At 44.0% G+C, this 26,663-nt stretch overlaps 1 protein-coding gene across 1 annotated transcript; it reads left to right on the top strand.

Annotated features, from left to right (window-relative positions):
• Nucleotides 1-1,097: 1,097 nt before the first annotated feature.
• On the top strand, nucleotides 1,098-25,264 carry DYNC1LI2 (dynein cytoplasmic 1 light intermediate chain 2). Its single transcript, XM_059903711.1, has 13 exons — nucleotides 1,098-1,242; nucleotides 1,388-1,461; nucleotides 3,470-3,586; nucleotides 7,746-7,976; nucleotides 13,259-13,428; nucleotides 14,150-14,243; nucleotides 15,460-15,595; nucleotides 17,763-17,874; nucleotides 18,522-18,581; nucleotides 19,337-19,378; nucleotides 19,783-19,900; nucleotides 20,732-20,848; nucleotides 22,280-25,264. Exons 1-13 carry the CDS (start codon nucleotides 1,136-1,138, stop codon nucleotides 22,378-22,380), a joined length of 1,479 nt encoding a protein of 492 aa, XP_059759694.1. The 5' UTR covers nucleotides 1,098-1,135; the 3' UTR covers nucleotides 22,381-25,264.
• Nucleotides 25,265-26,663: the final 1,399 nt, after the last annotated feature.

Raw genomic sequence — 26,663 nt, 5'->3', positions numbered from 1 at the left:
CTTCCCTGGTGGCGCAGTGGTTGAGAATCTGCCTGCTAATGCAGGGGACACAGGCTCGAGCCCTGGTCTGGGAAGATCCCACATGCCGCGGAGCAGCTGGGCCCGTGAGCCACAACTGCTGAGCCTACGCGTCTGGAGCCTGTGCCCCGCAGCGGGAGGGGCCGCGATAGTGAGAGGCCCGCGCACCGCGATGAAGAGTGGTCCCTGCACCACGATGAAGAGGGGCCCCCACTTGCCGCAACTAGAGAAAGCCCTCGCACGAAACGAAGACCCAACACAGCTAAAAAAATTAAATAAGTAAATAAATAAATAAATAATGTAGCTATTAAAAAAAAAAAACCAAACACCTGTTAATAAGTAAAACCAAGCAAATTACTCACTACAGTAAAGATCACTACCTCGTGGTCTTAATAGGGTCAAGGAAGGAGGAGGTGAAAAGCAGGATATTTGTGAGGATTTGGGGGTCTAGTTTAAGGCCGGTCTTTCAATTCGTGGTTCGATTAGGATTAAGCGAAGTTCATGATAGAATAGGTTAAGATCGGTAAAATTGGAAGTACCGGGATGCTATCAGAAGATAGCCAGAAAGCATTGGGTCCTTGGTCAGGTTTCTCAAGATTTCTGAGCTTTAAGTCCCTCACCCGTAAGAGTTAGACAAGATTCAGTGAGATAACGTGTGACTCTGGCACACGGTAAGCGCTCGGTAAACGGCGCTATCCTGTACGGATCTCATCCCAAGGCCTGAGCTTTTTGCTTCAGTGCGTCGGGTGCCTCGGCCCCCGACGGCGCAGCTGGAGCGGCCAGCTGACAGAGGACCGGGAACGGGTGTCGTTGCGCCCCTCGGCCGGCAGAGGCCGCTAGCGCGCCCTCCAGCCCGGTGGCTCCCGCTCGCGCCGCCGCCTCCCCGAGCAGGGCTGCCCCGGCGGCCGCCTGACCGCCTCCCATCTCCCGCCACCGCGGTGGTCTCACGACCCTGCGAGAGCCCGCGGACATTGCAAGCCCGGCGGAGCGCAGGGGGCGGCGCGGACCCTGCGGGGCGGGCGGCTGGGGGCGCGGCAGGCGCGGGCGGGCCGGCGGGGTCCTCGCGGGTCCTCGGCGGGCCCGGGGGAGGGCCCTCTTTGTGGCTGCAGTTGGCAAGATGGCGCCGGTGGGGGTGGAGAAGAAGCTGCTGCTGGGCCCTAACGGGCCCGCGGTGGCGGCCGCCGGCGACCTGACCACTGAGGAGGAGGAGGGCCAGAGCCTATGGTGAGACCGCAAGGCGGCCGGGCTGGGCTGGCCGGGCCGGGGAGGGCGCGGCCGGGCCGGACCGTCGGACAGACTAACGGGCCGTCGCGGGCCGGTCAGGTTCAGGCTGGCTCTGGGGCCGACCGCTGTGCCATTGTCCCCACAGGTCCTCGATCCTGAGCGAGGTGTCCACCCGCGCCAGGTCCAAGCTGCCATCCGGCAAGAACATCCTGGTTTTCGGTGAGCGCCGGCGCCGGGGCGTTGCCCGGGAGGCTGGGGTGGGCGAGGCGGGCGCCCTCTCACTGGTGCCAGCCTTCCTCTCCCCTGCTGCCTGCCCGGGAGGGCCTGGAGACCCTGGCTTCACAGCCTGAGAGTGGCCAAGTCCACCACGGCCGAGGTCAGGACGTTGCCCCTTTTCGAGAGCCCAGGGATGCTGGCAAGGTTTCGTCGGCACATTCCTTAGTCTTTTGGCCGCAGCATCAGCTTTGCTTTAAATGTCCCTGACTTCCTGCGCTCATAGCCTTGAAGTTCACCGAACTGCAGGCGTAGAGAGGGGAGGGAGTAGATGAGGTTAGCGGAGGAAGCGGGCTAACGAGGTGACTGGGGGTCGTCGGGCTGTGGGGAGATGCCACAGGAGCCATTTCTCTATCTTGATGAGCGGTGCGCGGTGGGAGGGGCGCTGCAAAGAACGGCAGGCCTTGGAGTCCTCCCCAGGGACTTTTCCTACATTATTTTAGCCTTCACTGCTGGGTTACCTGGGTTAGGTCCCTCAGCGTCTCTGGTCTCCTTTCCTCGTACAAGTGAGGGAGTTTGGCTGGGTTCATTCATACAACAGACCCATTTGTTGAGTGGGTCCTTGACTGTCGGTTGGGCACTGGGACAGCACAGACATCCCTCAGACACTACACGAGAATCTCAGTTTAATGAGACACAAATAGATGTGTTGGTGATTGCACTACACCATGTTGGGCATAGATGATTCGGGGCACATCATATGGCTTGATGCTGTTTGGAGTTAGGTGTTTTGAAGGGTAGGTGTTAACGTGCAGGGGCCCAGAGGGTTAGTGTTTGCAGGAACACAGAGGTGACAAGGCGGGGGCGGGCGTTGGAAGCTACCACAGCCTCCTTGTGGAAGGTGACTGATGAGGTGAGTTCGAGGCAGATGTGGAAGGCTGAAGAGTCGATGCTTTTTCCTGAAGGCACCTGATTCTCAGGGGCCTTTTATTTTACCTCCATTCTCTGATTGTCACGGGAATCACTGTGAGGGTGGTTTTCCCACTGTTTTTGAGGGGAGTGGCTGGTCTTTAGTTGATGACCACTGCAGCAGATAACAGAAGACCTTTAGAGGTCTTCACGAACTGGGGGATCAAGGGCACCAGATCTGTGTTTAGAAAGGGGGTGCTGGCAGCAGAGTGGCAGGTGGCTCAAAATGAGCAGGTACTGAAGTCAGGCTGAGTGCTCACCATGTCCAGATAGGATGTGGAGGGCCTGAGTAAGGTAGTGGCATTGGGGGTGGAAAGGAGGACTTTGACCTGTGGAATGCCTTTCAGTTCTCATGTTCTGTAATTCCATATTACTAAACCCCAGGGGGTGCTTAGTAGTGTTTTTTGGTGGTGGCTCTTTCTGATGTTTAAGGTTTCTTTTGGGAGGGAGAGTTATTAGCTGGGTGGAGGGGGATGAGGAGGCGCTTGGTAATTACTAAGATAGTGCTTAAGAGTTTTCCTTAGGTCTGTAATTCTTTTCATCAGTTTTCTAGCCTTCAGGGTGCTTCTGAAAGAAATGTACTGAAATCAACAGTGAATAACAGCTTCATTCTTCATGATTATGAGGCAGGATCAGACTTTTTTAGTTCAGAGTTCCTAGGCTTTAAGGTTAATTATATTCTAAAGACTTCTTGCTTTCCTTGTGGTAAAAGTTTATTTTGTGAGAAACTAGCCCCACCTTTTACTTTCACTTTTCCAGATGCGTGTCTTATAAATTATAGGTAGGGCCTGCGGACCTGCCTTCTTCCTTTCCTTGTGAGGTAAGGATGACTGCAGTAGATTGTCATTTTAGATATTGGAAATTGCTGCCTTTATCACCTCTCCCCACCCTGACCACTCTTACAGCAGGTCCTGCTTTGTTTATGAATACAGGTGAGACCTCAATAGCAAGCTCTACATGAAAGTTCCTTGTGTGAATGTCCAGACTCCCCATCCTTGCCTAGAATAAACGGTACGCTTTGTCTTCTTACATGCATCACTTATAGGTGAAGATGGTTCTGGTAAAACAACCCTCATGACTAAACTTCAAGGAGCTGAGCATGGCAAAAAAGGAAGAGGCCTAGAGTATCTCTACCTCAGTGTCCACGACGAGGACCGAGATGGTGAGTGAAGCATTGATCCATGCAGGTCTCTGACTCCTCGGTTGCCACTCCTGCAACATGCCCAGGCATTCTCAATTTTCTCTTTAGGTCTAAGAGAATTAGTCACAGGGGAGTAGATGAAGTGTATCTCTTTGTAGGACTTCACCTACTTTTCTTTATAGAGTATGTTAGCAAAATGGGGAATGGGCCTGTTATCTGCTGCTCTGGGTAGCCCTTACTTAAAAGGAGAGACTGAGAGTAAAGTTTCAAATGCACATAAAAGTAAGAAACTGAGAAGGAAGTTTTTGGACTTCCCTGGTGGCGCAGTGGTTAAGAATCCACCTGCCAACGCAGGGGACACGGGTTCGAGCCCTGGTCCGGGAAGCTCCCACATGCTGTGGAGCAGCTAAGCCCGTGCACCACAACTACTGAAGCCTGAGCGCCTAGAGCCTGTGCTCTGCAACAGAAGCCACTGCAATGAGAAGCCAGTGCACCGCAAGGAAGAGCAGCCGCCTGCTCGCCACAACTAGAGAAAGCCCGCGTGCAGCAACGAAGACCCAACACAGCCATAGATAGATAGATAATATTTATTAAAAAAAAAAAAATTAAGAAGTTTTTAAGTGCTTTGGACTTTTCTATGAGAGAAACACTTGGCAGACTGATCTGGGCACCATTGTTACTCTGCCTGGTTTTAGTGGAGAATCTGAAATTGATGTGGTTTAGAGTATAAAAGCTTAACAGATATTCACAAGAGAGTTTTGAGTCTTTTTGTGACAGTGTAGAAATGCTGATTGCTTGTGGGTTTTTGTTTTGTTTTGTTTTGTTTTGATCCCCCAGTGGAGAGAATAGAGGCTCAGAGGTCATAATGTTCTCTTAATTTCTCATGTCTAGAATGTGGATAATAATCGTTTTCTACCTTCTGGGTAATTGAGATGGTTAAAAGTGCATGGTAAAAAAAAAAAAAGTGCACGGTAAGCTCTATTATGAGGATTAGATATCATTTAAAAGTGTGATAAGTACGATTGTGAGTTGGATTGGAATAATGGTTTTTGGTTACCACTAGTCAGTAATACCTCTTTTGTAAACTTTTAGGCTTTGTGTTAGATCTTGAATGGCTCTAAAATAAATAATTATTAATGCCTACGTTTTTTTATTTGTAGAAAAGTGACCATGTAACCTAAGGATGAAATATCTTCATTAAATTACTTTCTTAAAATTGCGTTTACCCTTTTGTACAGTAAGGACCATGATGTAGGGGTGATTATATAAGGGGAAAAATCCCACCACCTCTGGTCCCCCATTTCCTTATTGCTAAAATGAAGAAGCTGAACCCAGGTCCTTCCTTGCACCTTAATTCTTCAAGCTCCAAGAATCATTTAAATAGAGGGGAAAAACCCTTTAATCTTAACTTAGTAGTCATCTTAGAACCCCAAGATTTTATTCCTGTTCCTTCTTCCCTGGCTTCCTTTGCCATGCTGAACATTCTCTGAAGGATGTGAAAGAAAGGTAGGAGGTAGACCTGGTGCTAAGGGCTCTCCTTGTATAAGGAGAGCAGAGGCTTTCCAGTGCCCACCTAGGCCCACCGGAGTTTGTGTAGGTAGGGTTGGGACTCAGGGGTCACTGAGCTGGGCTAAGGGGCCTCATATGTCTGAGTGTTTTGCTTCCTGTCTTTGATGATTATTGTGGAAAGAACTTGGGCTTTGGAGCCAGGCAGAACTGGTTCGGAATCCACTCCGGTAGTCACTAGTTGTGACTGACTTAACCACTCTGCACCTCAGTTTCCTCATTTGTAGTATTGGGCGATGGTACCAATTTGTAGGTTGACAGAATGAGAGGTGGCATGTGTCAAGTGTAGCTGAGTGCTTGAGACAGGTGGTAGGTCTAGTACCCTTTTGAAAGTACATGAAACATGGTGTAGATACTCTGACGTTGCTATAGCTGCTTGTTTCAAAGGGGCATAAACATTTCATGCCAAGCATCAAAGTAACTATATTCACTTACCTTTGAGTTGAAATACATGTTAATTTTTATTTCAGATTCCTTAAGGTTGCCTTAAAAACTTTGATCTCTGCATTTATGGGATTTTTTTAAGCTGCCTACTTGCAAATTCCTCTTTGATGAAAGAGTTGCCCTTACCTGTGGTTAATTATACATCTTTTAGCCCCAGTATTTTTTATTGTGTGGTGTGACTAGGTTATAAATATACATTTTGCAGGCAATCACCCAGGTAGAGAAAATCGGTTCTGGCTTGTCCTTGTTTTGTGGTAGGACATGGCATGTCAAAGGACCTCTGCCTTCAGGGTTGGGGGCATCCATTTAATGCCACATGTGGTATGTGTAATCTCCATGCACATGGGTGAGTTATATGTAGTGGGCAATGGGAAGAAAGGCTAAAAAAAAAGAACCGTGTCTGGTGAGGGGCAGACATTAAAATCTGTAGACTTCAGGTACAGTGCAGTGCAGTTTGTTTTTAGGGGGTTTTTTTGGCCACGCCGTGCAGCATGCGGGAGCTTAGTTCCCCAACCAGAGATCGAACCCGTGTCCCCTGCATTGGGAGCACAAAGTCTTAACCACTGGACCGACAGGGAAGTCCCAACAGTGCAGTATTTTTTTTTTAATTAGTTAATTAATTAATTAATTTTTGGCTGTGTTGGGTCTTCGTTTCTGTTCGAGGGCTTTCTCTAGTTGCGGCAAGTGGGGGCCACTCTTCATCACGGTGCGCGGGCCTCTTACTATCGCGGCCTCTCTTGTTGCGGAACACAGGCTCCAGACTTGCACGCTCAGTAGTTGTGGCTCACCAGCCTAGTTGCTCCGCGGCATGTGGGATCTTCCCAGACCAGGGCTCGAACCCGTGTCCCCTGCACTGGCAGGCAGATTCTCAACCACTGCGCCACCAGGGAAGCCCAGTGCAGTATTTTTGAAGGCATTGGTAGAATCCAAGTCAAAACCGCTATCTGAAATGCATTAGAGTTTTGAAAGTATATCTAGATGTAGATACCTTTGTTGTACTGTTGAAATAAAGTTATGAATATAAAATTTTTCACAGCATGTTAGTGAATTGATTATACCCCAAAAAAGATAGCTAACAGAAGACAGGTTTTTAAAGGGTAAGTTGCAATTTACTGGGGAAGAAGTTAATGAAATGATATTTTTGATAGTAGGATTTCTCCCTCATGGTGCTTTTATTAAAAAAAAACATTCTCAAAAAGGTGTCTAAAATTTTTTAAAAAGTGTATTATTAATTTGGAGAATTATCTTCTACAGTTTGATCATCCAGATGTAGTTTTAGAATCACATGCTTCATTAAATGTCAGCACTTGCACATTTGTCTGTATATGTTTTTAACTTTACTGTGGAAAACAGAACTACATAAAAGCATAGACTATTTTGATGAACCCCAATATATCTATCACCTGCCTTCAGGTTACAAGTTCTTGGTCAATTTTATTTCAGCTATACTCTCACCTTCTTCTCTTTTCACTCCACATTGGATTATTACAGCAAATTTCAGACATTATATCTTTTTATCTGTAACTACTTCCATATGTATGTCTAAAAGATTAGGATTTTAAAAAACATAATCATATTATCATATCAAAAGTAAGTGTAATTCCTTAATATTATCAGGCACCCCGTAATTCATATCTCAGTTTATATAAGTAATGAGTTTATCTTGGCAATTAAATACAAAGGTCCTGTCTCTTTGGCACCCTTAGTGGTATGTGAGTGCACTGTTTAGTGTGACTGACACAAGAAGAGCTTGTTTAACCACAGGCTCTTCGGCATAGCTTGCTGCCTCACAGATTGCTGATATTTTAGAAGAATGGATTATTTAGACTATGGCACAGTCGTCCAGGGAACATTTGTAGCTTTTATTAGTATCTTTTGATTCTTACTGAAAGCTAAAATGTCCTTCACAATTTACTCAGACATTGCTGGAATCTTTTTGGATGTGGACACAGTATATTATGGTTGTTAAAAAATTTTATAGTTTAGACAGTTCACAAGGCACCTTGATGAAGAGTTGCTGTCCACTGAGCACTTGGACCCTTTTCTGGTTAGGATTTCTGTCTGTTCTGTGTGGAATTCTGTGGCTGTCACCTTTAAGTTCTTCCTTATGTGGCTCTTTCAGCTGTGCTGATGGTCATTGTCAGTAACTTAGCTTCACTTCTTTTCTTAGATCACACACGCTGCAATGTGTGGATTCTGGATGGAGACTTGTATCACAAAGGCCTGCTGAAATTTGCAGTTTCTGCTGAATTCTTGCCGGAGACCCTGGTGATTTTTGTTGCAGACATGTCTAGGCCTTGGACTATGATGGAATCTCTACAGAAATGGGCTAGTGTTTTACGTGAGCACATTGATAAAATGAAAATTCCACCAGAAGAAATGAGGGAGCTGGAACGGAAGTGTAAGTAAAACAGGATTTTCTTAATTGGAAAATTCACTCGTCTCTTTGGATGGTTCGAGCCACCTTCCTTTTCACAGTGTCAAGAGGCTGCAAAGCTTCCCTTACAGAGTGTTTGTGTTTTGTTTGCACCATTTATTTCAGATTTGCTTTTGTAGATTCAGTAGTCAAAAAGTCTTCAAAGCAGTCTTTATCTCAGCTGTCACAGTTGAAGAAAATAAATCAGTATTCCTTATTATTTTCATTGGTTCTCTTTTATAATAAGGGTTCTTCCCTCACCCCCAAAATGTGATCAGTTCTGTGAGTCTTTTTGCTGTTCTGTTAACTCGTGGTCTGCTGAGTTAGTATCAGTGGGTATAGAGATTTACTGGGATCTCTGCAGCTTGAGTCCATTTCCCTGGGATTCCATTGAGATCCTATGGACCCTCTTGTTGACAAGTTTAAAGGAAGACCCACAAAAGATAAATCTTTCAGTTCCTACCTTAGTTCCTTTGGGGATCCAGCAAATATGATTTTAGTTAGAAATAGGAAATTCATTTTTTTTTTCATGAAAATGAAAGGATGTTTTAAGACTCAGGGCATCCAAGCCCTTGTGAGAACAGAGAACTTTAAAGGAAGTTCTTTTTGTTTTGTTTTGTTTTTCCTTAATGTGGTTCAGAAGCTTGTTTTTCCTTTTCGTTGCTTCTGTGCAGTTACATCAGCTTCTGTTCACTTGCCAGGGAAATGGGAGGGGCAGGGGCTGGAGCTGTGGCAGCAGCAGTGCTGTCTTGGCCAGGGCAGTCTTGGCTTAGCTTAGCCTGGCTTATTTCCACGGGATGACATCATTCCCTTTAGTGAATTAATGAGGACTTCTGGAGCATGGCACACAAACTTACTGGCAGAAGGGTTCAGAAATTTTGATGTGCTTTGCAAATCAGATTTCTTGCTGTGTGTCTTCCTGTCATAACTTCACTTGCTCCTGACTACATTAGCTAAAACAGGGAGTTTAACATATAATTCTTTAGTTTGCTGTGTGCATGTGTGTTTCCTGGGACACCCACGTGTGCTGCAGTGATTGTTATGCAGCTCAGCACATCTGTCCTCAAACACTGACCTTTCTAGATAAAGCCTATTTTTCCCCTGAAATAGAGACCCTAAAGACAACTTCTGAGAATAGTTCTGAGCCTGAAGAGCTGTTCTCCTTTCACTGCGCATTTACCATCGTACCCAGACTAGTGGGTTAATGCACAGGAGATTTCAGTTTCTGAACCTGTTTTCTTAGAGTCATAACCTTGTAAAGATTTGTTAAAACAGAAAAAAAGGAAGAGATTGAGCCAAGGATACTTTTCTTTCCCAGCTAGGGAGAGTGTCTGCCTGGTGCCAGGTCTGTTCAAGGCATTGGGGATACATACGGCAGACAAGGTGCCCGCTCCTGGGGAGCTTGTGCTCCCATGACACACTGAATTTGTTTTGTGGCCTTAGTCATTGATGTCTGTGTTGCTTAGGATTAGATTGAGCTGCATGTGACACAAACCCAAAATAACAGTGGCCTAAACAAGACTGGGTTTTATTTCTCTCTCCTGTGAATGAAATCCAGAGGTAGTTCAGGACTGGAAAGCATCTTGAGGAAGACAAGTCAAGGACCCTGGCTCCTTTGTGCTTACTGCTTTGTCATCTTTAGGGTGTGGTTCTCTTCCTCTTGGCAACCAGAGCTCCAGCCTTCACATCTGTGTTGCAGGCAACAGGAGGAAAAGCAAAGAAGGGCTGAAGAGTGTGTGCCTGCTGTCTTCCTAAGGAGACATTTCCTAAGGAAATGTAGTCTGTGTGGCCATGTGTTCTAAGTATCAGTGCTCGGTTTGGTTGTAAGGAGGAAGAGGAGAGGACACTGGAGGGCAGCTAGCGATTGCTGGAACCACATCCATGCCTCATGACTCTGGTTAATCTTCTGAGAGCCTCTCTTGTGTTCACCACCTTTCCTCTGAGGTGTTTGGAATGGTACTCACACCTTTCTGTTACCCGTTGAAGGAGTGCCTTTGTTAGCTAGTTTTAGGTTACATTTTAATAAAGTGGTTGGCCATCCTCTTGCTTAGAGGACTCCCACTTTCCAGATTAATTGGACTCTAGGTATTGTATTGAATGAGCAAAGGGCTGTCACCCAACCTGCTTTCTGATCCAACACCAGTCTCCAATCTGCTGAGTTTGGAAAGCTGCTCCATGGCCAGCCAATATCTTCCCGGATTAGGTTCCTCAGTGATCCTGAATCTGTGGCAGCTGCTTGGCTGCAGGGTTTGTCTGAGGGAGAGGGCAGAGCAACCCCTAAAGCTGCCAGAAGGTGGTGCTTGTGTGTAGGTTAGTCTTGTCTTTCCTCCTTTGTGTCTGGGGCTTCACTTGCTTATCAAGTAGAGGAAAAAGATTAGGTGCAGTCTCTTGGGTCTTCTCAGAACTGTGGAACCAACCAGTGATCAATGAGGTAGAAGGGAAAAGAAGAGAAAGGCGGCGCTCTGCAGTCTCCATCCCATAGCCACTCCCATCTGATGCTAAAGGGGAGCCCCTGGTGGGCTGATGGCTCCTGCTGTGAAATACTGGCCATCCCACCACCTAGAGAGAAACTGCTAATACTGTGGTATGTGTGTACCCTAAGGGAAATGCACATTTTATTATCCAAATTACACAGTCCTCACTATGTTTTTATCATTCCTTTTCACCACCTCCGTTATGAATATTTGCTCTGCCTTCCAACTTATTTTCTAAAATGCTGAGTTATTAAAAACACATGTGCATTTCCTACTGTTTTTGGATAGCCGTAATTAAGTCATTCCTTCAGAGAATGAATAGCCTAGCCCAGGGTTTCCCAACCATTTTCATATCATGGCCTATGTAGAATACAGCAGTTTATACAGCATGCTGGGTCGTGGAGGTTTGTGGAACAGACTGCTGGAGCTGCCCCATACCCGCCTCCCTTCCCACAGTCATTTAGCTTACCTGTAACCTGTTCCGGGCTCTGCCATGCTCACTGTCTTGGAAGCCTGGTTGAGTGCCTCACGTGACCTTGGGCAATTATAGATATTACCCAAACAGTTAAGCCATTGTATTTTTCATTGACTTGAAGATTTGTTAAAATGCTTTTAAAGAGAAAATGTGGGAAGACTAAAAAGAGTACATATTCTCAATTATATTTATATTATAAATGTAATTACATATGTAAATGTAATTACATACATATAAATTATATTTATATTATAACTCTAGAAAATGCAAACTAATCTGTATTGAAAAAAAAAGCGGATCAGTGGCTGCCTGGAGTTAGGGATGGTGTTGAGGAGAGGTGGGGAAAATAGATTACCAAAAGGTACAAGGAAACTTCTGGGGTTGATAGATAAATGCACTATCTTGATTGTGGTACTGACTCATGGGTGTATTCATATGTCAAAAATAGCAAATTTAGGGAGTTCCCTGGTGGCCTAGTGGTTAGGATTCCAGGCTCTCACTGCCGTGGCCCGGATTCAATCCCTGGTCGGGTAACTAAGATCCTTCAAGCCGTGAGGCATGCCAAAAAAAAAAAAAATCAGGTTTACATTTTAAACATGCGCAGTTTGTTGTGTGTCAGTCTTGGCTCCATAAAGCTAAAATAAAGCAGATTTAAAAAAAAAAAGAGAAAATGTGGGAGCCTTTGATTTCTTAAGAGCCTTCAACAATCATCAGAAAACCCTTCTCTGTTTTTTGTCCAAAATGCAATGCAGTAAAGATCTCTTGAGTATTCATTTATTGAATCTGAAGAAATAAACTGCACTGATGGTAAAAAAAAAAAAAAAAAAAAAATCTCTTGAGTAGACTGTTTTTGTGTGTTTTTTTTTGTTTTTGGCCACGCAGCATTCAGGATCCTAGTTCCCCGACCAGGGATTGAACCTGCGCCCCCTGCATTTTAAGCGCAGTCTTAACCACTGGACTGCCAGGGAAGTCCCATGAGTAGATTATTTATATTGGCAATGAAATTATATGAATGAGCTTAATTAAAGAGAAGTTGTAGAGATGAAATGTTATATCTGCGCTTTAGGGTTTAGGCAGTGGTTTTTTCCCAGTATTATATGAAAGACATTGTACTCCCAGATAATTCCAGAAGCTTATATAACAATAACCTAAAGTCTTTGTAAATTAGGACTCACTGTTTTAAAATATTTGAAACCTGTTCTGTGGGTGAAGAAGAGTACATGCACTTTTCTCTAGATTCTCTTTAATCTGGTTGTCTGTGTTTTCTCAGTGAGCATGTTGTGGATGAGAGTAAAAGTCCTTTTGGTCCTTTAGGCATGTTGAGTGTAGAAGAGTAGAGCTGCCGGCTCGAAGTAGCTTTAATCATCATGTCCTTGTTCTCTGGCCTGACATGTAACCTTGAAGCACCCAGGAAAAGGTGCAGGTCTGTGGACTTTGTGTTCACTTGCCTTAACCAAGACCATGGACCACTCTCAGCTTGAAGGCCCTCCTGTGGGGTTGCACCCATGGCCAAAGTAGTGCCAAGAAGTAGATGTTGTATCACTCACCTCTTCTCGTGTTAGGCAGGAACAAGTCCGTGATACGTGTGACTCAGGATTTCCTGAAGATGAAACTGAGTCCACAAGAGTGAGGATGATGAGGAGATGCAGATGGTGCTGGCAAGTCCAGCCTCGCTCTTTAGCACGGATGCACCTCAGCTGTATGGAAACAGCATGTTCTTGGTAATTCAGGTGGTTTTTAATGAGAACTCTGAGGAGTTTTATAAGTTGTAACCTATTCTAGTGGTCGCGTCTGTTGAAGTAGCACAGTTCAACTATCCTAATATTTTGAAAATGTAAAATATATAGGAAAAGTGTTGGGAATTCCCTGGTGGTCCAGTGGTTAGGACTTGGATCTTTCACTGCCATGGCCTGGGTTCAATCCCTAGTAGTGGGACTAAGATCCTGCAAGCCTCGCAGCGTGGCCCAAAAAAGAGTGTTTTGTTTTGTTTTTCATAGTAGGAACTATTGAAGCCTTAGGAGTTTTTAAAAACCTGTTTAATTGTTAACAGTTAGATGCAATTAAAGATGACCAGGGGAATATCTTTGCTGCTGTGAAGTTATACTGCTCAGACTGACTGAAAATGTCAGAATTGGGATTTTGTATCACCACCCCTAAATCCCTAATATTGCAGTTAAGTCAGATGCAGTTAGGAAGTTTGTCACAACTCTTTATGTTTTGTGCTTATCACTACCTGCTTCAGTTTTCTAAAGCTGGCATGTGCATTTTTTATTGTGTGTGTGTGTCTGTGTAATTTTCTTTTTCTTTTTCACCTGTAGTTGTGAAAGATTTTCAAGACTATGTTGAGCCTGAGGAAGGTTGTCAAGGTTCCCCACAGAGAAGAGGGCCTCTGACCTCAGGTCCTGATGAAGAAAATGTTGCCCTGCCTCTTGGTGACAACGTGCTGACTCATAACCTGGGGATCCCAGTGTTGGTGGTGTGCACAAAGGTGTGTGCCAGGGAATTGTACGCTTGGCTGGGTTTGGCAGTGCAGCAAATAAATAAAGTGCATTAAGAAAAAAAAATCCAGTAAACAACAAACAAAAAAATGGGGGGTTTGAAAAGTTCTTTGATCCTAGTCAGAGCCACTAGGTTGCCCAACTGCAGCATGTGCCATTCACATCATATTCTGTGAGAATGGAGCCCTGTGGAGTGTGCAGTGCACAGCCATGTCCAGTGGGCCTGTTTCCTGATGTGACCTTGTTTGATTCTTAGAGCAACTGTGAGGTGATCAGGGCTATCATATCCCTGCTTTATAGATGTGGAAACCGAGGCCCAGGATGAAAGAAGAATCTCCAGTTGCTTTTCACTCTTGTCTATTTATTTAATTAATGCTTGGACTTTGGGCTGTGGCTGCCTTCTTTTTTTTTTTTTAATTAATTAATTTATTTTGGTTGCGCTGGATCTTAGTTGCGGCTGGCGGGCTCTTTAGTTGTGGCATGCAAACTCTTAGTTGCAGCATGCATGTACGATCTATTTCCCTGACCAGGGATTGAACCTGGGCCCCCTGCATTGGGAGCATGGAGTCTTAACCACTGCACCACCAGGGAAGTCCCATGGCTGCCTTCTTTGAAGCTATGATACTTTATTACTGACAAAGACAGTGTTCCCATCCTTATCAGGCAGACAGGCAAAAAGATGACTCCTTTCTCTTTCTATCTTACCTGCAGTGTGATGCGGTGAGTGTCCTGGAGAAGGAGCATGATTACAGGGACGAGCACTTTGACTTCATCCAGTCACACCTACGGAGGTTCTGCCTCCAGTGTATCCTTGGGGCGCTGTGTTGGGGTCCAGGGGCACAGGCTTCCCTCTGTGTGTGCTAATCCAGGCTTCCTCCAAATGGGGCATCTTCAAAGAGATACAGTACTTCCTGAATCCAGAATAGTCTTTTGCCAGGGTGAAACTGTATACATCAGCGGTCCCCAACCTTTTGGGCACCAGGGACCAGTTTCGTGGAAGACAGTTTTTCCACGGACCACGGGGGGCGGGGGAGGGTTCAGGCAGTAATGCGAGTGATGGGGAGCAGCAGATGAAGCTTCACTCGCTTGCCCACTGCTCACCTCCTGCTTTGTGGCCCGGTTCCTAACAGGCCGAGGACCAATACCGGTCTGTGGACCCGGGGTTGGGGACCCGTGGTATACATCATTTTACTTTCTAAAAGTTTACTGTGTTGGAATTTGAGACTTAATAATTTGTGCCTATTTTTGATTACTTTTTATTTTTAATGGTGTACATTTGATAAGCTTTTGTATTAAGAAGAAAGCTGATATGATAATTTTATTGCAAATTATTTTTATCATATCTTGGAAATCTTTTTAAACTTTGCTTTTTTTATAGAAAAGGTTAATTACCCAACATGATAGTGTTTTGGCTGCTACAGGGTTTCCTTTATGTTTATGTTTTGTGCTGTCCGTGAGAGAGATGCTGTGTCAGCAGACTTTTGAGTCTTGTTTCTGTAAAAATCCAATAGCAGTTGGTGCCATCATCCCACATCCTGGGCGGGGCAGGGTAAGGGTGGGTTCCGCTACTTCCTTTGGGCTCTTAAGCTTGTCCAGCTCAGTGGAGGGTGCCAATAACATGTAGGTACCCAACTCTTGTATGCTTAATGACCAACTTGATCACATGTGGGCATCTGTCTGGGAAAGAATCTGTGTACCTTGGATATGCTGAGGGGTATCCTGGGCTACCCTCAGAATCATTAAGTTGACTGCTTGGGACGCAACCTGATGGGTTAGAAGACAACAGTTTACATGTTCAAAAATGAACTACGTGGCCCACTATCATCAACATGCTTTATGCTTTTGACCTGCTGCTTCTGCTACTATTACTTTTTTAGTTCTTAAAATTTTAACACTTTCTATTAATCGTGTGTTGATCAAAAACTGAGTATCCTGTGACTATACTTTGAGGATTGTGCTTGTATGTATTTGCTTTTGTCTCCTCTTGCAGTGAATTGGTTTTCCTTAAGCAGATTGATTAGATGGAGCGGCCTTGATTTACACATCAGTGAAGGAAGAGAAAAACCTCGACTTGTTGTATAAGTACATTGTTCATAAAACATACGGTTTCCACTTTACCACGCCTGCCTTAGTTGTGGAAAAGGAAGCAGTTTTTATGTGAGTTCTTTATAGGTGATGCTTTCAAATGCTTCTCTTCTTGGTACATTTGCTCTTTACATTTTATCCTTCCAAGTAAGATGGCTCTGTCTCTCTCTTATACAGCCAGCTTTCTACTACCTTGGGGCAAAGTGCTTGGAGTTGGACCTCATAGGGGATATATACACCCACCTTTCCATCTCTGCTGTTTTCCAGATTACTTGCCATTCTGCTTCCAGTCTGAGGGAACTGGGTGGAGTGAGGTCAGGGGTGCTGCCTTTCTTCATTGAGAGCAAGTTGCTAAAACATTTTTGCCACTTACTGTCAACTCTGGTAGAATACCGGCTGAGTGAGGGAGTTGCAGTATAGGGAATTGGCGCTTTGAGGATCCTGAACGTTTTCTGTTGAAGCATCTGGTTTATTGGCATCCATTGACAGGGATGACTGCCTACGCCCTCCCTCGCGCCCCATCAGCTTGGGCTTTGGCTGTACTGAATGCCTGTTGTGTTTCCGGTGTTTCACGTTTGAGGAGCCACTGGGGCTGATTGTCCTGGGCAGAGACTTGGATACCTGTTAGTCCGAATTTGTGTCATTCTCTCAGTGGAGAATGGTGAGTGTTGTGGATGCATAAATAAATGTTGAGGGTGTGGTCTCTGAGAGGACTTGTGCTAGTACCATGTTTTTAGGCTTAGATATCCTCTTAAGAAAGAATTACAGTTTGTTCAGCAAATACTGAGCACTTTCTCGGAGACCAGGTTCTATGCTGAGGGCAGAAATGAATGAGATGTGGTTCCTGCACAAGGCACTTTAAGGGACACACACAGCCGAGGAGGGGTAGGGCAGTACTGGGGTAGTAGAGGCAGTGTGGCAGGGAGAGCAGAGGAGTGATGCTGGGAGGATGAGTGGTGCGTGCCAGGCAGGCCAGAAGGAGTGGTGGAAGGGCAGGAGAGTCTGGGAGAAGACTGAAGGTGTGAAAGCCGAGAGCTCTCGGGGGACCCAATAGGCTGCCTCCTCAACATTTAGGGAGAGCCTCACTTGGGCTCTTCCCAGACAGCAGACATAGAGACTTAGACTGATTTTAGAGAATCGTTGTCTAGAGCAGTCAGGCCAGCACCAAAGCCACAAGCTCTCAGTGAGTGGTATGCTTTTGGAGTCAGTCAGTACCCAGATCACTTGTGACCCTGAGGAGAAGGAGGATCCGGGAGACTGGATGTGTTCAGGGCTGGTCTGGAGTGGAGAAGAAGCTCAGAGCTTCTGAAGGTGACACGGGTCATGGCAGTATCTTGATCATGCTCTGTCCCTTTGCACCTTTGGTCCTGTTGGTAGTTGCCTGTTGGGGAGCCGGTGAAGTCGTCGGAGCCATTGGGGTGGAGAGCCCTGGCTAAGCACCTTCTCGGTTATAGGGCTATGGAGCAGGAGTTGGATGGAGAATGAGAAGCCTGTGGGAACAATCAGTTGCCATCTTTTAGAGCTTCTAGATAAAAGTATGTCATGTAGGGCATTTTACAATTGTTCCTTACCCTAGGCTGCAGCTTAACTTAATGGAACCTGGGTGCCATCCTGCCCTGTGATGTCAAGCTGGGCAGCACCCACATAGGATCCTCAAGAACTCCTTGTGTCCCTTTGGTTTGAGGCCCAGGATAGTGCAGGTCCTGCTACTCCCCTTGGCTCCAGGGTACATATTCACACATCAGTAAAATTAACCAATCCATAAGAAAACTGCTGTCAGAAAGAAGAGTTCTCAGAGAAACAGCTCACAGGGGTGTCTTCATACCAAAGCCCAGAGAAACAGCCCTATCCTGAGCTCTATCCGATGTGTTGCTCTGTATTCTCCACTCTGTCAGAACAGGGCCCCATTGTGTCCTTGTTCTTCTCGGCAGAGTTGTGGAAAAGCTCTGAACACTTCCTGTGGGTCAGCATGTACAGTCAGTAAGATCTCGCTCTGGCTCCTTAGGCCTTGGGCCTCATGAACTCAGTATGGAGCAGGACCTGTGAGGTTGAGCTGATGGACTACACTTGCAGTGAATATTGGCTTGTCTGCCAGAATCTACAAGCCGGCCCAGCAACTACAGACCAGAACTTGTGGGAAGGGATCTCAGCCGGGAGTCCTCTCTAACCCAGAGTGTGCTGAGTATTCCATAAGGCAGTCCCAGGAAAAGCAAGTCAGTCTCTGTGTCTTTGCCTTTAGACCTGCAGGCTGGGACAATGAAAAGAAAATAGCTATTTTACATGAAAATTTCACAACTGTGAAGCCAGAAGATGCATATGAAGACTTTATTGTGAAACCTCCTGTGAGAAAGGTACCCAAATCAATCACTTTAAGAGTTGTAGGTGGGGAATTCCCCAGCGGCCCAGTGGCTGGGACTCTGCGCTTTCACTGCCAAGGGCCTGGGTTCGATCCCTGGTCGGGGAACTAAGATGCCACAAGCTGCGCAGCACGGCGCCCCCACCAAAAAAAAAAAGAAATAGTTGTAGGTTTTTTTCATGGGAAAAGAAACTTATAAAGAAACAAGTCTTACACATTGAACCATTTGGGGGGGTAAAAAAAAAAATAATCCAAGGGCCTTTTAAAAAAAGTCTTTAGATGAAGTCGTGTTATGTAATTGGCTCTGGGTGGCACAGCATGAGTGATGGAGTGCCACTGCTGCGTCTGGATTACTGTTAGTAGATCCCACTTGCTCCTGTGATCGCCTGCAGACCCGGATCTGGGAGGTATTGTTTAGAACCTGCCAGACTTAAAAATGTCATTTGGCCATATGCCAAGCCTGGTCTGGGAACAGGGTCTTTGCCAGGCTAGAAAGACTTGACCTCTGCAGTCTCCACAGGGACTTCCCAAACCCATGTTGAGACATGAGCACAAGATTCTCCTTTCAGCATGAATTTTGACAAGTAGTTGGGGGTGTTCTTGGTCTATGACCACGAATGAGTGTGTCACTTCACTTCACAGCTGGTCCACGACAAAGAGTTGGCAGCGGAGGATGAGCAGGTGTTCCTAATGAAGCAACAGGTAAGAAGACCAGTGAGGCCAGAGCAGAGGCCTTCTCACGAATGAAACCAGCTCCCTGGCGTGAGGCGGGGGTATCACAAAGAGCTTGCAGGGACAAAGGGGTTGCTACCAGTTCTTGTTCTCTCCCATTTCTAGGATTGGTACAGGGTAGGGGGCCCCTCAGAGGATCGCACTCCTGCCTTGCAGATTCTCCTACAGTGATAGGCTTAGTATCTTATTAAGTACCTGTTCTGTCTGCAAATATAGGTTTTCTGGCATAGTATTTCCCATGTTGACAGTTTACCAAACGCCCTGACCTCACTTCCGTTAGTTCACATAGCCCCACACAGCCCTGTGCATGAAGGCATGTGAGCTGATATACACATTTTGTAGGTGAGGAGAGTAAACCCAAGCTGACAGTTCAGAATGCAGACCCAGTCCCACCTTTCTGTTTCACTGAGAGTGGTGTTAGACACATCATGGGTTTGCCTGATGATGCAGGCAGGTCAGCAGGGGGCGTTGATTTTTTTTTTGCCAACTTTTCCTCCCTTTTGTGCTCTCCTTGCTTCTTTAGCTTCAAAACTGGTTACTGGGAGTATTTTTTGTTCACCATATACCAAATTGCTCAATTTAAATATTTTGCATTTATAGTGTAGAACCTCTGACTTGGTTGTTGTTAGTGGTGCCCTCTAGTGGAATACTTGGAAGTGTTTCTCCAGACCTTCAGTGCACTCTGCAGGCCTTGGTTAACGGTCGGTGTGTCCCTCTCTTTGCAGTCACTCCTTGCCAAGCAGCCAGCCACACCCACGAGAGCCTCCGTGAGTACCTTAAACTAAACAGAGGGTCAAGGCCCAATGTCATGTCTTCAAACTTTATACCATTATTTGTGAGAGCTTACATTTGTGTGGGCTTTTGTATATTCAGAGGGAATTTGGTCCCCCTAAAAGCCCAGGGCCAGGAACATGGTAGGAACTCAGAAAACGTCTGATGAAGGAATACAGCTCTGGGAGTTAGAGTGAACAGGTTTTGTTATCTTGGTATCTCTTCTCTCAGGAGAAATTGGGATCTAAAAAAGGGACTGAGCTGGGCGCAAACTCCCATTACTGCCACCCTTCTCCCTAGACTGTGAAAAATACCCTGCAGAAGCATGTCTTCATTTTTGGAATATGTATTTTCTGTTATTTTTATGCCTGTGTGTGACTTGGGCTGGTTTTGGACTTAGGAATCCCCTGCAAGAGGACCCTCTGGCTCTCCAAGAACCCAGGGCCGGGGAGGGCCAGCCAGCGTGCCTAGTGCCTCCCCAGGCACGTCAGTAAAGAAGCCGGACCCAAACATCAAAAGTACGTATCCTGTCTCTTTGGAGAGTGGTTTAGTCCTAGGCCTCATTCCTACTTTAGGGGGTGAGTAGCTGGGTTTGGAAGGTGGAGACTCAAGGTAGCTGAGCTGTTTTCTTTCCCAAGAAGGGCTGCTTTCCACTTCCTCTTTCTGAGAGAGAGGGGGTTCATGGTTGGCAGAGACCAAGGCCTGTTTCTTTGTTGGAATTGGTGGCCCTTGCACCTGGCTTTGTTTAAGACCTTGGTTAGGCCTCTCTATATTCAGAGAAGAATACAGCATAAGAAGTCACTTTAAAATGTATATTTTGAGTTCTTGGTTTTGTTGCTTATTAGGTTTATATTATTACCATTTATGAATTGTCACTTGTTTTGTCAAGCTCAGTTACTTACTAGTTTAAGTAGCCCTTACCCCAGTGACTTAATAATACCCCAAGATGTTGGCTGCAGTAAAACCCTCAAATTATATTTAATTCTTGCATGTTCGATGACTGTCTTCTATTCTGAATGAGAGCTTTTCACAGCAACTTTGGAACATTACGGGCTTATAAAACTTTGAAAAACACTGCTTCATGGACAGGGAGATGATGTGGAGCACAGGTTACCTGTTATGCCTCTGAACAGGTGGGAACTCTAAACAGGTTTCCACTTACTAACTATGCTAACACATCATCAGCCTTAGCAGTGGCAGTGTATACGGCATCATAGTGAATGAATCTGCTCAGTATCCTAGGAAGATCATAACCACAAATGGATAATTCCAAGCTGAAAAATAGTTTGTTGCTGTTTAATTGAGTCATTCAGTTTGTGTGATGCTTTTTTTCTTTAATGTTTCCTTAGATAATGCAGCAAGTGAAGGGGTGTTGGCCAGCTTCTTCAATAGTCTGTTGAGTAAAAAAACAGGCTCTCCTGGAAGTCCTGGTGCTGGTGGGGTGCAGGGCACAGCCAAGAAGTCAGGTACTGAAGGGCCCCCAAAGACTTAGGACCCTTGTGATCGAGGAGTGCTGGAAGGTGGGGTGGTGGACAGGAGTGTCTGCTTTCACTGACCTGCAGACCCCTCGATGTTCTGAACAGATTTCCACCTTACACTGAGCAGTATACTTTACAGTAGGATTACCTTATTACCATGCGTGTTTCTTGGTACATTTAAGGTGAGATTTATGTATATTCAGGTTCTCAAGAACTGACTGTTGGGTGAGTTGAGGTAGATCCTAAATATTGGGCTGGCCAAAAAGTTTGTTCGGGTTTTTCCATAACATCTTACGTAACGAACTTTTTGGTCAACCCAGTACATGGCCCGGGTGTAGAATTTCTGTCAGTTGGAAGTCATGGTCTAGAGTGTACCATTGACATTTTATTTACTCTCTTTAATTTTCTGTGTTGCTTTATAAGGATTTTGCTCACTCTACTGCCTCCAGTCTTGCCGTCAGCTGCCTGTGAACCCTCACTGTCTCACTGGAGGGTTTTCATTTTCTCCTCCATGAAGCTCCCCACCCTTGTCACACATAGACATCTCTGTGGCAGCCCACCCATCTGTTCTTCCATGTGGGCACATAGGGCAAGTCTATGTCTTGGAGGTCTCTGAAACAAAAGAACCAGGTTCCTTGGGAATTACAAATTTTCCCAGAAAGCTTGAGGCCATTTCCAAAGGGTTTTAATTTTCCATTAGCTATAAGGAATATTAATACAGTATTGTCCTTAATTGGTGTTTTCCAATCAAAGGAAACCCTCAAGAAATCACTCCATCCTCAGGTCAGCCTGTGCCTTCAGGTGCTCTTGAGTTCTTGGAGACTCAGAGTCTGTCTGATCTGGTGGCCCAGGCTATAAGCTGGTATTCCCTGGGAGGAAATAGGAGTCACTTCTAGGCCCCAGTTAGTGTTCAACAACAAAAAATATGTGCACCAACTTTGTGCAGTATCGAAATGGCCAACCTTAGTCTTATATTCTTATTGAAATATGATGTTTCCAGGATATCCATGTGAGTCAGTTGTAATTAGTAACAAAACATAAACAGCTGTTCTGTCTGAGGCACAGAAAGTCATTTGCTGCATGCCAGAAACTCAAATACCACCTCTAGGAAGATGGGTGATGAGAGTGCATAGGGGTGAGAGGGTTTTCAGAAAGGCCTTTGTGTTTGGCACGAAGGCACCCCCAGGCAGGGGGCAGTAATGTAGTCGGGGAGCCCAAACCTGTGGCATTTGGAATTAAGAAGGGCTGAATTAGAGTCTGTCTCCTTATAACCATTGCAATGAAAAAAGACTTTCCTCATTCTTATTGGAGTTATTATCACCAAAAATGATTATAGAAATCTGTATAATTTTAAATGTCCCTTTTTAAAAAATTTTTTTTCTGCTCTCATCACTGCTGCTTTTTTTTTTTTCTTTAAAGGACAAAAGACTGTGTTGACAAATGTTCAGGAAGAACTGGATAGAATGACTCGAAAACCAGACTCCATGGTAACAAACTCTTCAACAGAAAATGAAGCCTGATCCTCCTTAAAAAGTGCATATGTAAAATGACCAAATAACTATATTGATCTGCTCTAAGACCAGGATTTTTCTGATATGGCACATGCTATCAGTTTTTTGGGGCAGGGGAGATGAACTTAAAAAAAAAAAAAAACAAAAAACTTCATTGGCTTGTCCGAGTGTGAAATGCACCTTTAGGAAGGTTATGTGTCAAACCCCTTTGTGAAGGATAACCCTTGGACTCTCAGGCATGTGGCTCTCTCATGGGCAGCAAGTGCAGCTGGGCTTCTTGGGGAGGGGAAGGTAGATGGAGAGAAAGAGGGCCCACTTACTTTCAGGGTGGAGCCAATGAGACCAGGAAGTCATTGATCAGATGGTGGCTAGTCCGACCAGTTGCATGTTAACAGATCCACTTGTTCTTGGGAAGCAGATTAAGTAGCAGAAAGTCCAGGAAAGAGAAAGACTGAAAGGAGGAATGAGAGAAGTGTTGGTAGGGAAGCTGAATGTTGCAGGAAGTGGAGGAGGAGGAGATGAGCAGTGTTAGTAAATACTGTGTGTTCAGTAGAAGTCGAATAATCATTTTTAAGACTTAAAATCAGAAGCATTTCCAAACTAAACACTAAGCAAAATGGGAATTGGACTTGTTCTGAATGCATCTTTAACTTATGAAAGATGTGTTAAGTGTGGGGATGCCTGAGTCAGGTGGAGCCGGTATGGGGGTGGGGAAGATGGCAGCTGCCCAGGACGCACGTGCTTAGCCCAGGCCATGTCCTCGTGGGAGGTGTTGGGCTCCACGCATGTGCGTCGTGGGGCAGTCACTGGGGGGTATGTTTAAAGTCAGCAGTTACAAAATTAGTTTACTTTGAATTGTGTTTTCTAAATAGCTTCTGCTTTGTTTTTAAATTTTTTTTTTTTTTAACTACCACAGGCTGGCCTACTAGTAGAGAATGGGTGACCAACCTCTCATTTTACCATAATGCAGTGTGCTACAGAAAGTTTGAAGGAGGTTTTTAATGTAAATACACTCCAATTAATTGGCTTACACCAGTCCCTGCCTTATGGTCATTGGAAACCTTCGTGGAGTTCCATTGATGCAAAAGGGTTTTGTCCTAGCTCCCTGGTCTGATCAGTGCTATCAGATGGACAAATAAGTGTGAATGTTTTATATTGAAAATGGAAATGATACATTTCTCTTGTTTTATGTTTTTCATAAACTAGCATTTTTTTCTTATGGAAATAAGTGTTTCAGGTGTCTCCATTTAGGGCAAATTCATGCACATTGTCATGTCACACCATCATCCTGGAAGTGACTTCTATGGATTTTAAATGGCACTTTTAATTTTATACATGACACAGAACATTGAAATGCAAACACTACCATTAATTTAATGTATAAAACATTTGTTGTCAAATCAAGGGAAAAACTACAGTTCACTTATGTGGAATTTACTTTTTTTATATGAATGTTTGTTGTACTGTGTCTAAGCCTAACTTCCCTAATGTCATTACTTTTACATACCAGATTTGACTGACCACTAACCATACTGGGCATAACTTAATATCGTATGTTATATAACAAGACTCTGAGACTGTCTTGAGTTGCTTTTCTGTAAAGGTCTGAACACTGTTAAGGAGAAAGCTGAGTATTTACTTGCCTTTCTGACAAACATAAAAATGTGTTTCTTGTGCCAGTCTTATTGTTGAAAATACACTTTTTCCCCCCTTTTTAATTCAGTTTTTTTTTTTTTAATGTATTATGGCTTCCAGTTACCAGATTTTCCAGGTAATGACAGTAAACTGACTTGGAATGATGGTTGTGGTATAATGACCAATAGATGCCAAACAGCTTGTGGCCACACGAATGATGGGGTCACTTAATCCCTCCATAGCAGCTGGCAGGGGCAGGGGGCACAAAATGAGTGACCTCAGAAATAAGAAAGAATTCTTCGAACGGCACATGCCTAAGAGGGATACAGTGTGATTTTAAATTTTAATGCAAAACTTTACTTTTTGTTTATTTTTTATCATTTAAACTGAGAAGCACTTTTTGGTGTCAATATAAAATGTACTAAAACCGAAGAAATGCTAAGACACCTGTCTTGTGAAGGAAGGTTTCTTGGAGATCACTTTAGTTTCTCATAACAAGTGGATACTCCTAGGATCAGAAGAAACTGATGTATAGATAGTGTCATGTGCTCAGTGGTTGCCAAAGTCTACCAACTTTGGGGAGCTGCAGGGTTCTTTTTTGGGAGGGTGGGAGGGGGGAGCATATTTTTTGTTACTTTGGGATTTTCGTGCATTGGAACCAAAGGCCAAACAATAAACAGCCTTTACTTTTTAAAGTAAAATTCATTTCATTTGCAGAATACACTTGTATGGTAGACTGTTAAAGATAATTTTATGACTATTTATGTACATTGTAGTGGTTACATCTGCTGTTTGTCTTTAAAATGGAAAAGTCAAAGAAATAAGCCCAACCTTGAAGATATGGCCACAATAAAGGCCATGAATTGGTCTTTCCTAAAAATGCAACGGGTATGCTGCTAGAATTATTTAATTTTGTTTGCACTTTTTTTTTTTTTTTTGGATTGGCATTTTTAAACCAGTATTTAAACTGAAGATGTGTTTTATTAGTTTAACAAAGTTGAAAGTGACTGCTCTGTACATCATGACCTTAACAATGTTGATGCTGTAAGTGAAAGTTCACTGTTGTCTCTATACTAGGTTTATTGGTGTTTTTAACTTAAAATTAGGACTGCAGATTATTCCCCCACCAGCCTTAGTCCAGGGGTGTGGCTCTATCCGAATGCAGTATGCAGTCATGTGGAACCTTGCTTTCTAGTGCTGGAAAAGAAGATGTCTCTAATTACTGGCTTCAATAAACACGAATCCAGACTGCTTACAATTTTTGGTGACTTTCTTTATGATAAATCATCCCACTGGAGATACACTGAATTGTCTGCTAGTCATATAAGGTATCTACCATGTAGCTAAAAATGTATACCTCTCTCATTTGAAATTATCAGAAATTCTGTTAAAGAATATTTTAAAACCGTATTTTGAGAAATGTGGAGTTCCAGGCTGTAAGTAAAGTGCAAGGAGTGTGAGTTGTCCAACATATTTTCTTGTCTATTAGATAAGTTTTTGACTGTCTGAATTGGGCTAAGAAATTTTCACTTAACTAATTTAGAAGCCTTGAGGATTCATAGAGGAATTTCAGAGCAGCTGTACCATAATGCTTCTCACCTGCTGAAATGGGCAACAGTAAAGTATGTTTAAGAAAATTGGACACTTTATATTAGAGATGAATTATGTTTCTGATTATTACAGTTTAAGCATGTTGAATTTTCTGTTCTTTAAAGCTGATTTATTATTACACAGATTTTCTCCCCCAATTTTTATTTTGAAAAATTGTAAACCTACAGAAAAGTTGAAAGAGGAATATATTGAATACCCATGTTCTTTTACATAGATTCACCAGTTATTAACTTTTTGCCATATTTGCTTTCTCTGTCCCTCTCTTCCTCCATCCCTCCTTCCCTATATCTGTCTCAGTACACACACATATACTTTTTTCCCCCTGAGTCATTTAAAATAAGTTTTAAACACCAGGGCATTTCACCCCTAAATATATTAGCTGAGTCCAGGCCAGTTGTCTTATAGAATATCCCACAATCTGGATTTGTCTTATTGTTTCCTCATGATTTCATTTAGGTTAAACATTTTTTGTAAGAATTGTTATAAGAATGCTATAAGTGAGATTGTGTATGTTCCAGTATTGCACATCAGGTTGTCCCTGTATTGGTGATGCTGGGTTCGATGCCTTGTTTAAGGTAGTGTCCCACATATCTATCAAAGTGGGGTGATACCATTGAAGATGTTGGATTTCAGCCACCTTTTCCACATCATTTATAACATCCACTGATGATCTTATCTAAATCAGTTACCACATTAGGAGTTCTTAAATGGTAGTTTTCTTATCCCATCATTCCCCTGCATGTATTAGCTGGCATTCATCTATAAAGAAGAGTTTTCTTTCCTCTACCCTTTTTGGGTAGTTGTTTTCACTGTGAATTTACAGTTTTGTTTTTTTAATTCAAAGTGTTATAATCTAATAACTCATTCTTTTTGATGCTCAGATTGCTCCAGATTTGATGAGTGGGAGCCTCTTCAACCAGTTGTGTCCTTTTTTTCCCTTTTATTGAGATACAATTCACAATATAAAATTCATCATTTTAAAATGTTCATTTCAGGGGTTTTTAGTATGTATATTCACTCTGTTGTGCACCCATTGCCACCATCAA

The sequence above is a fragment of the Balaenoptera ricei genome, chromosome 19 (genome assembly GCF_028023285.1).
Source record: "Balaenoptera ricei isolate mBalRic1 chromosome 19, mBalRic1.hap2, whole genome shotgun sequence".
NCBI lineage: Eukaryota > Metazoa > Chordata > Mammalia > Artiodactyla > Balaenopteridae > Balaenoptera > Balaenoptera ricei.
Note: the sequence above shows the minus strand (reverse complement) of the source record. Positions and strands in the feature narration are given on the sequence as shown.

Coding starts and splice junctions, on each gene's coding strand:
- DYNC1LI2 (XM_059903711.1), top strand. CDS start 1,136: ATGGCGCCGGTGGGGGTGGAGAAGAAGCTGCTGCTGGGCCCTAACGGG. Junction 14,244..15,459: donor ACGGAGGTTCTGCCTCCAGT/GTATCCTTGGGG, acceptor CAGATTGATTAG/ATGGAGCGGCCTTGATTTAC. Junction 18,582..19,336: donor TGTTCCTAATGAAGCAACAG/GTAAGAAGACCA, acceptor CTCTCTTTGCAG/TCACTCCTTGCCAAGCAGCC.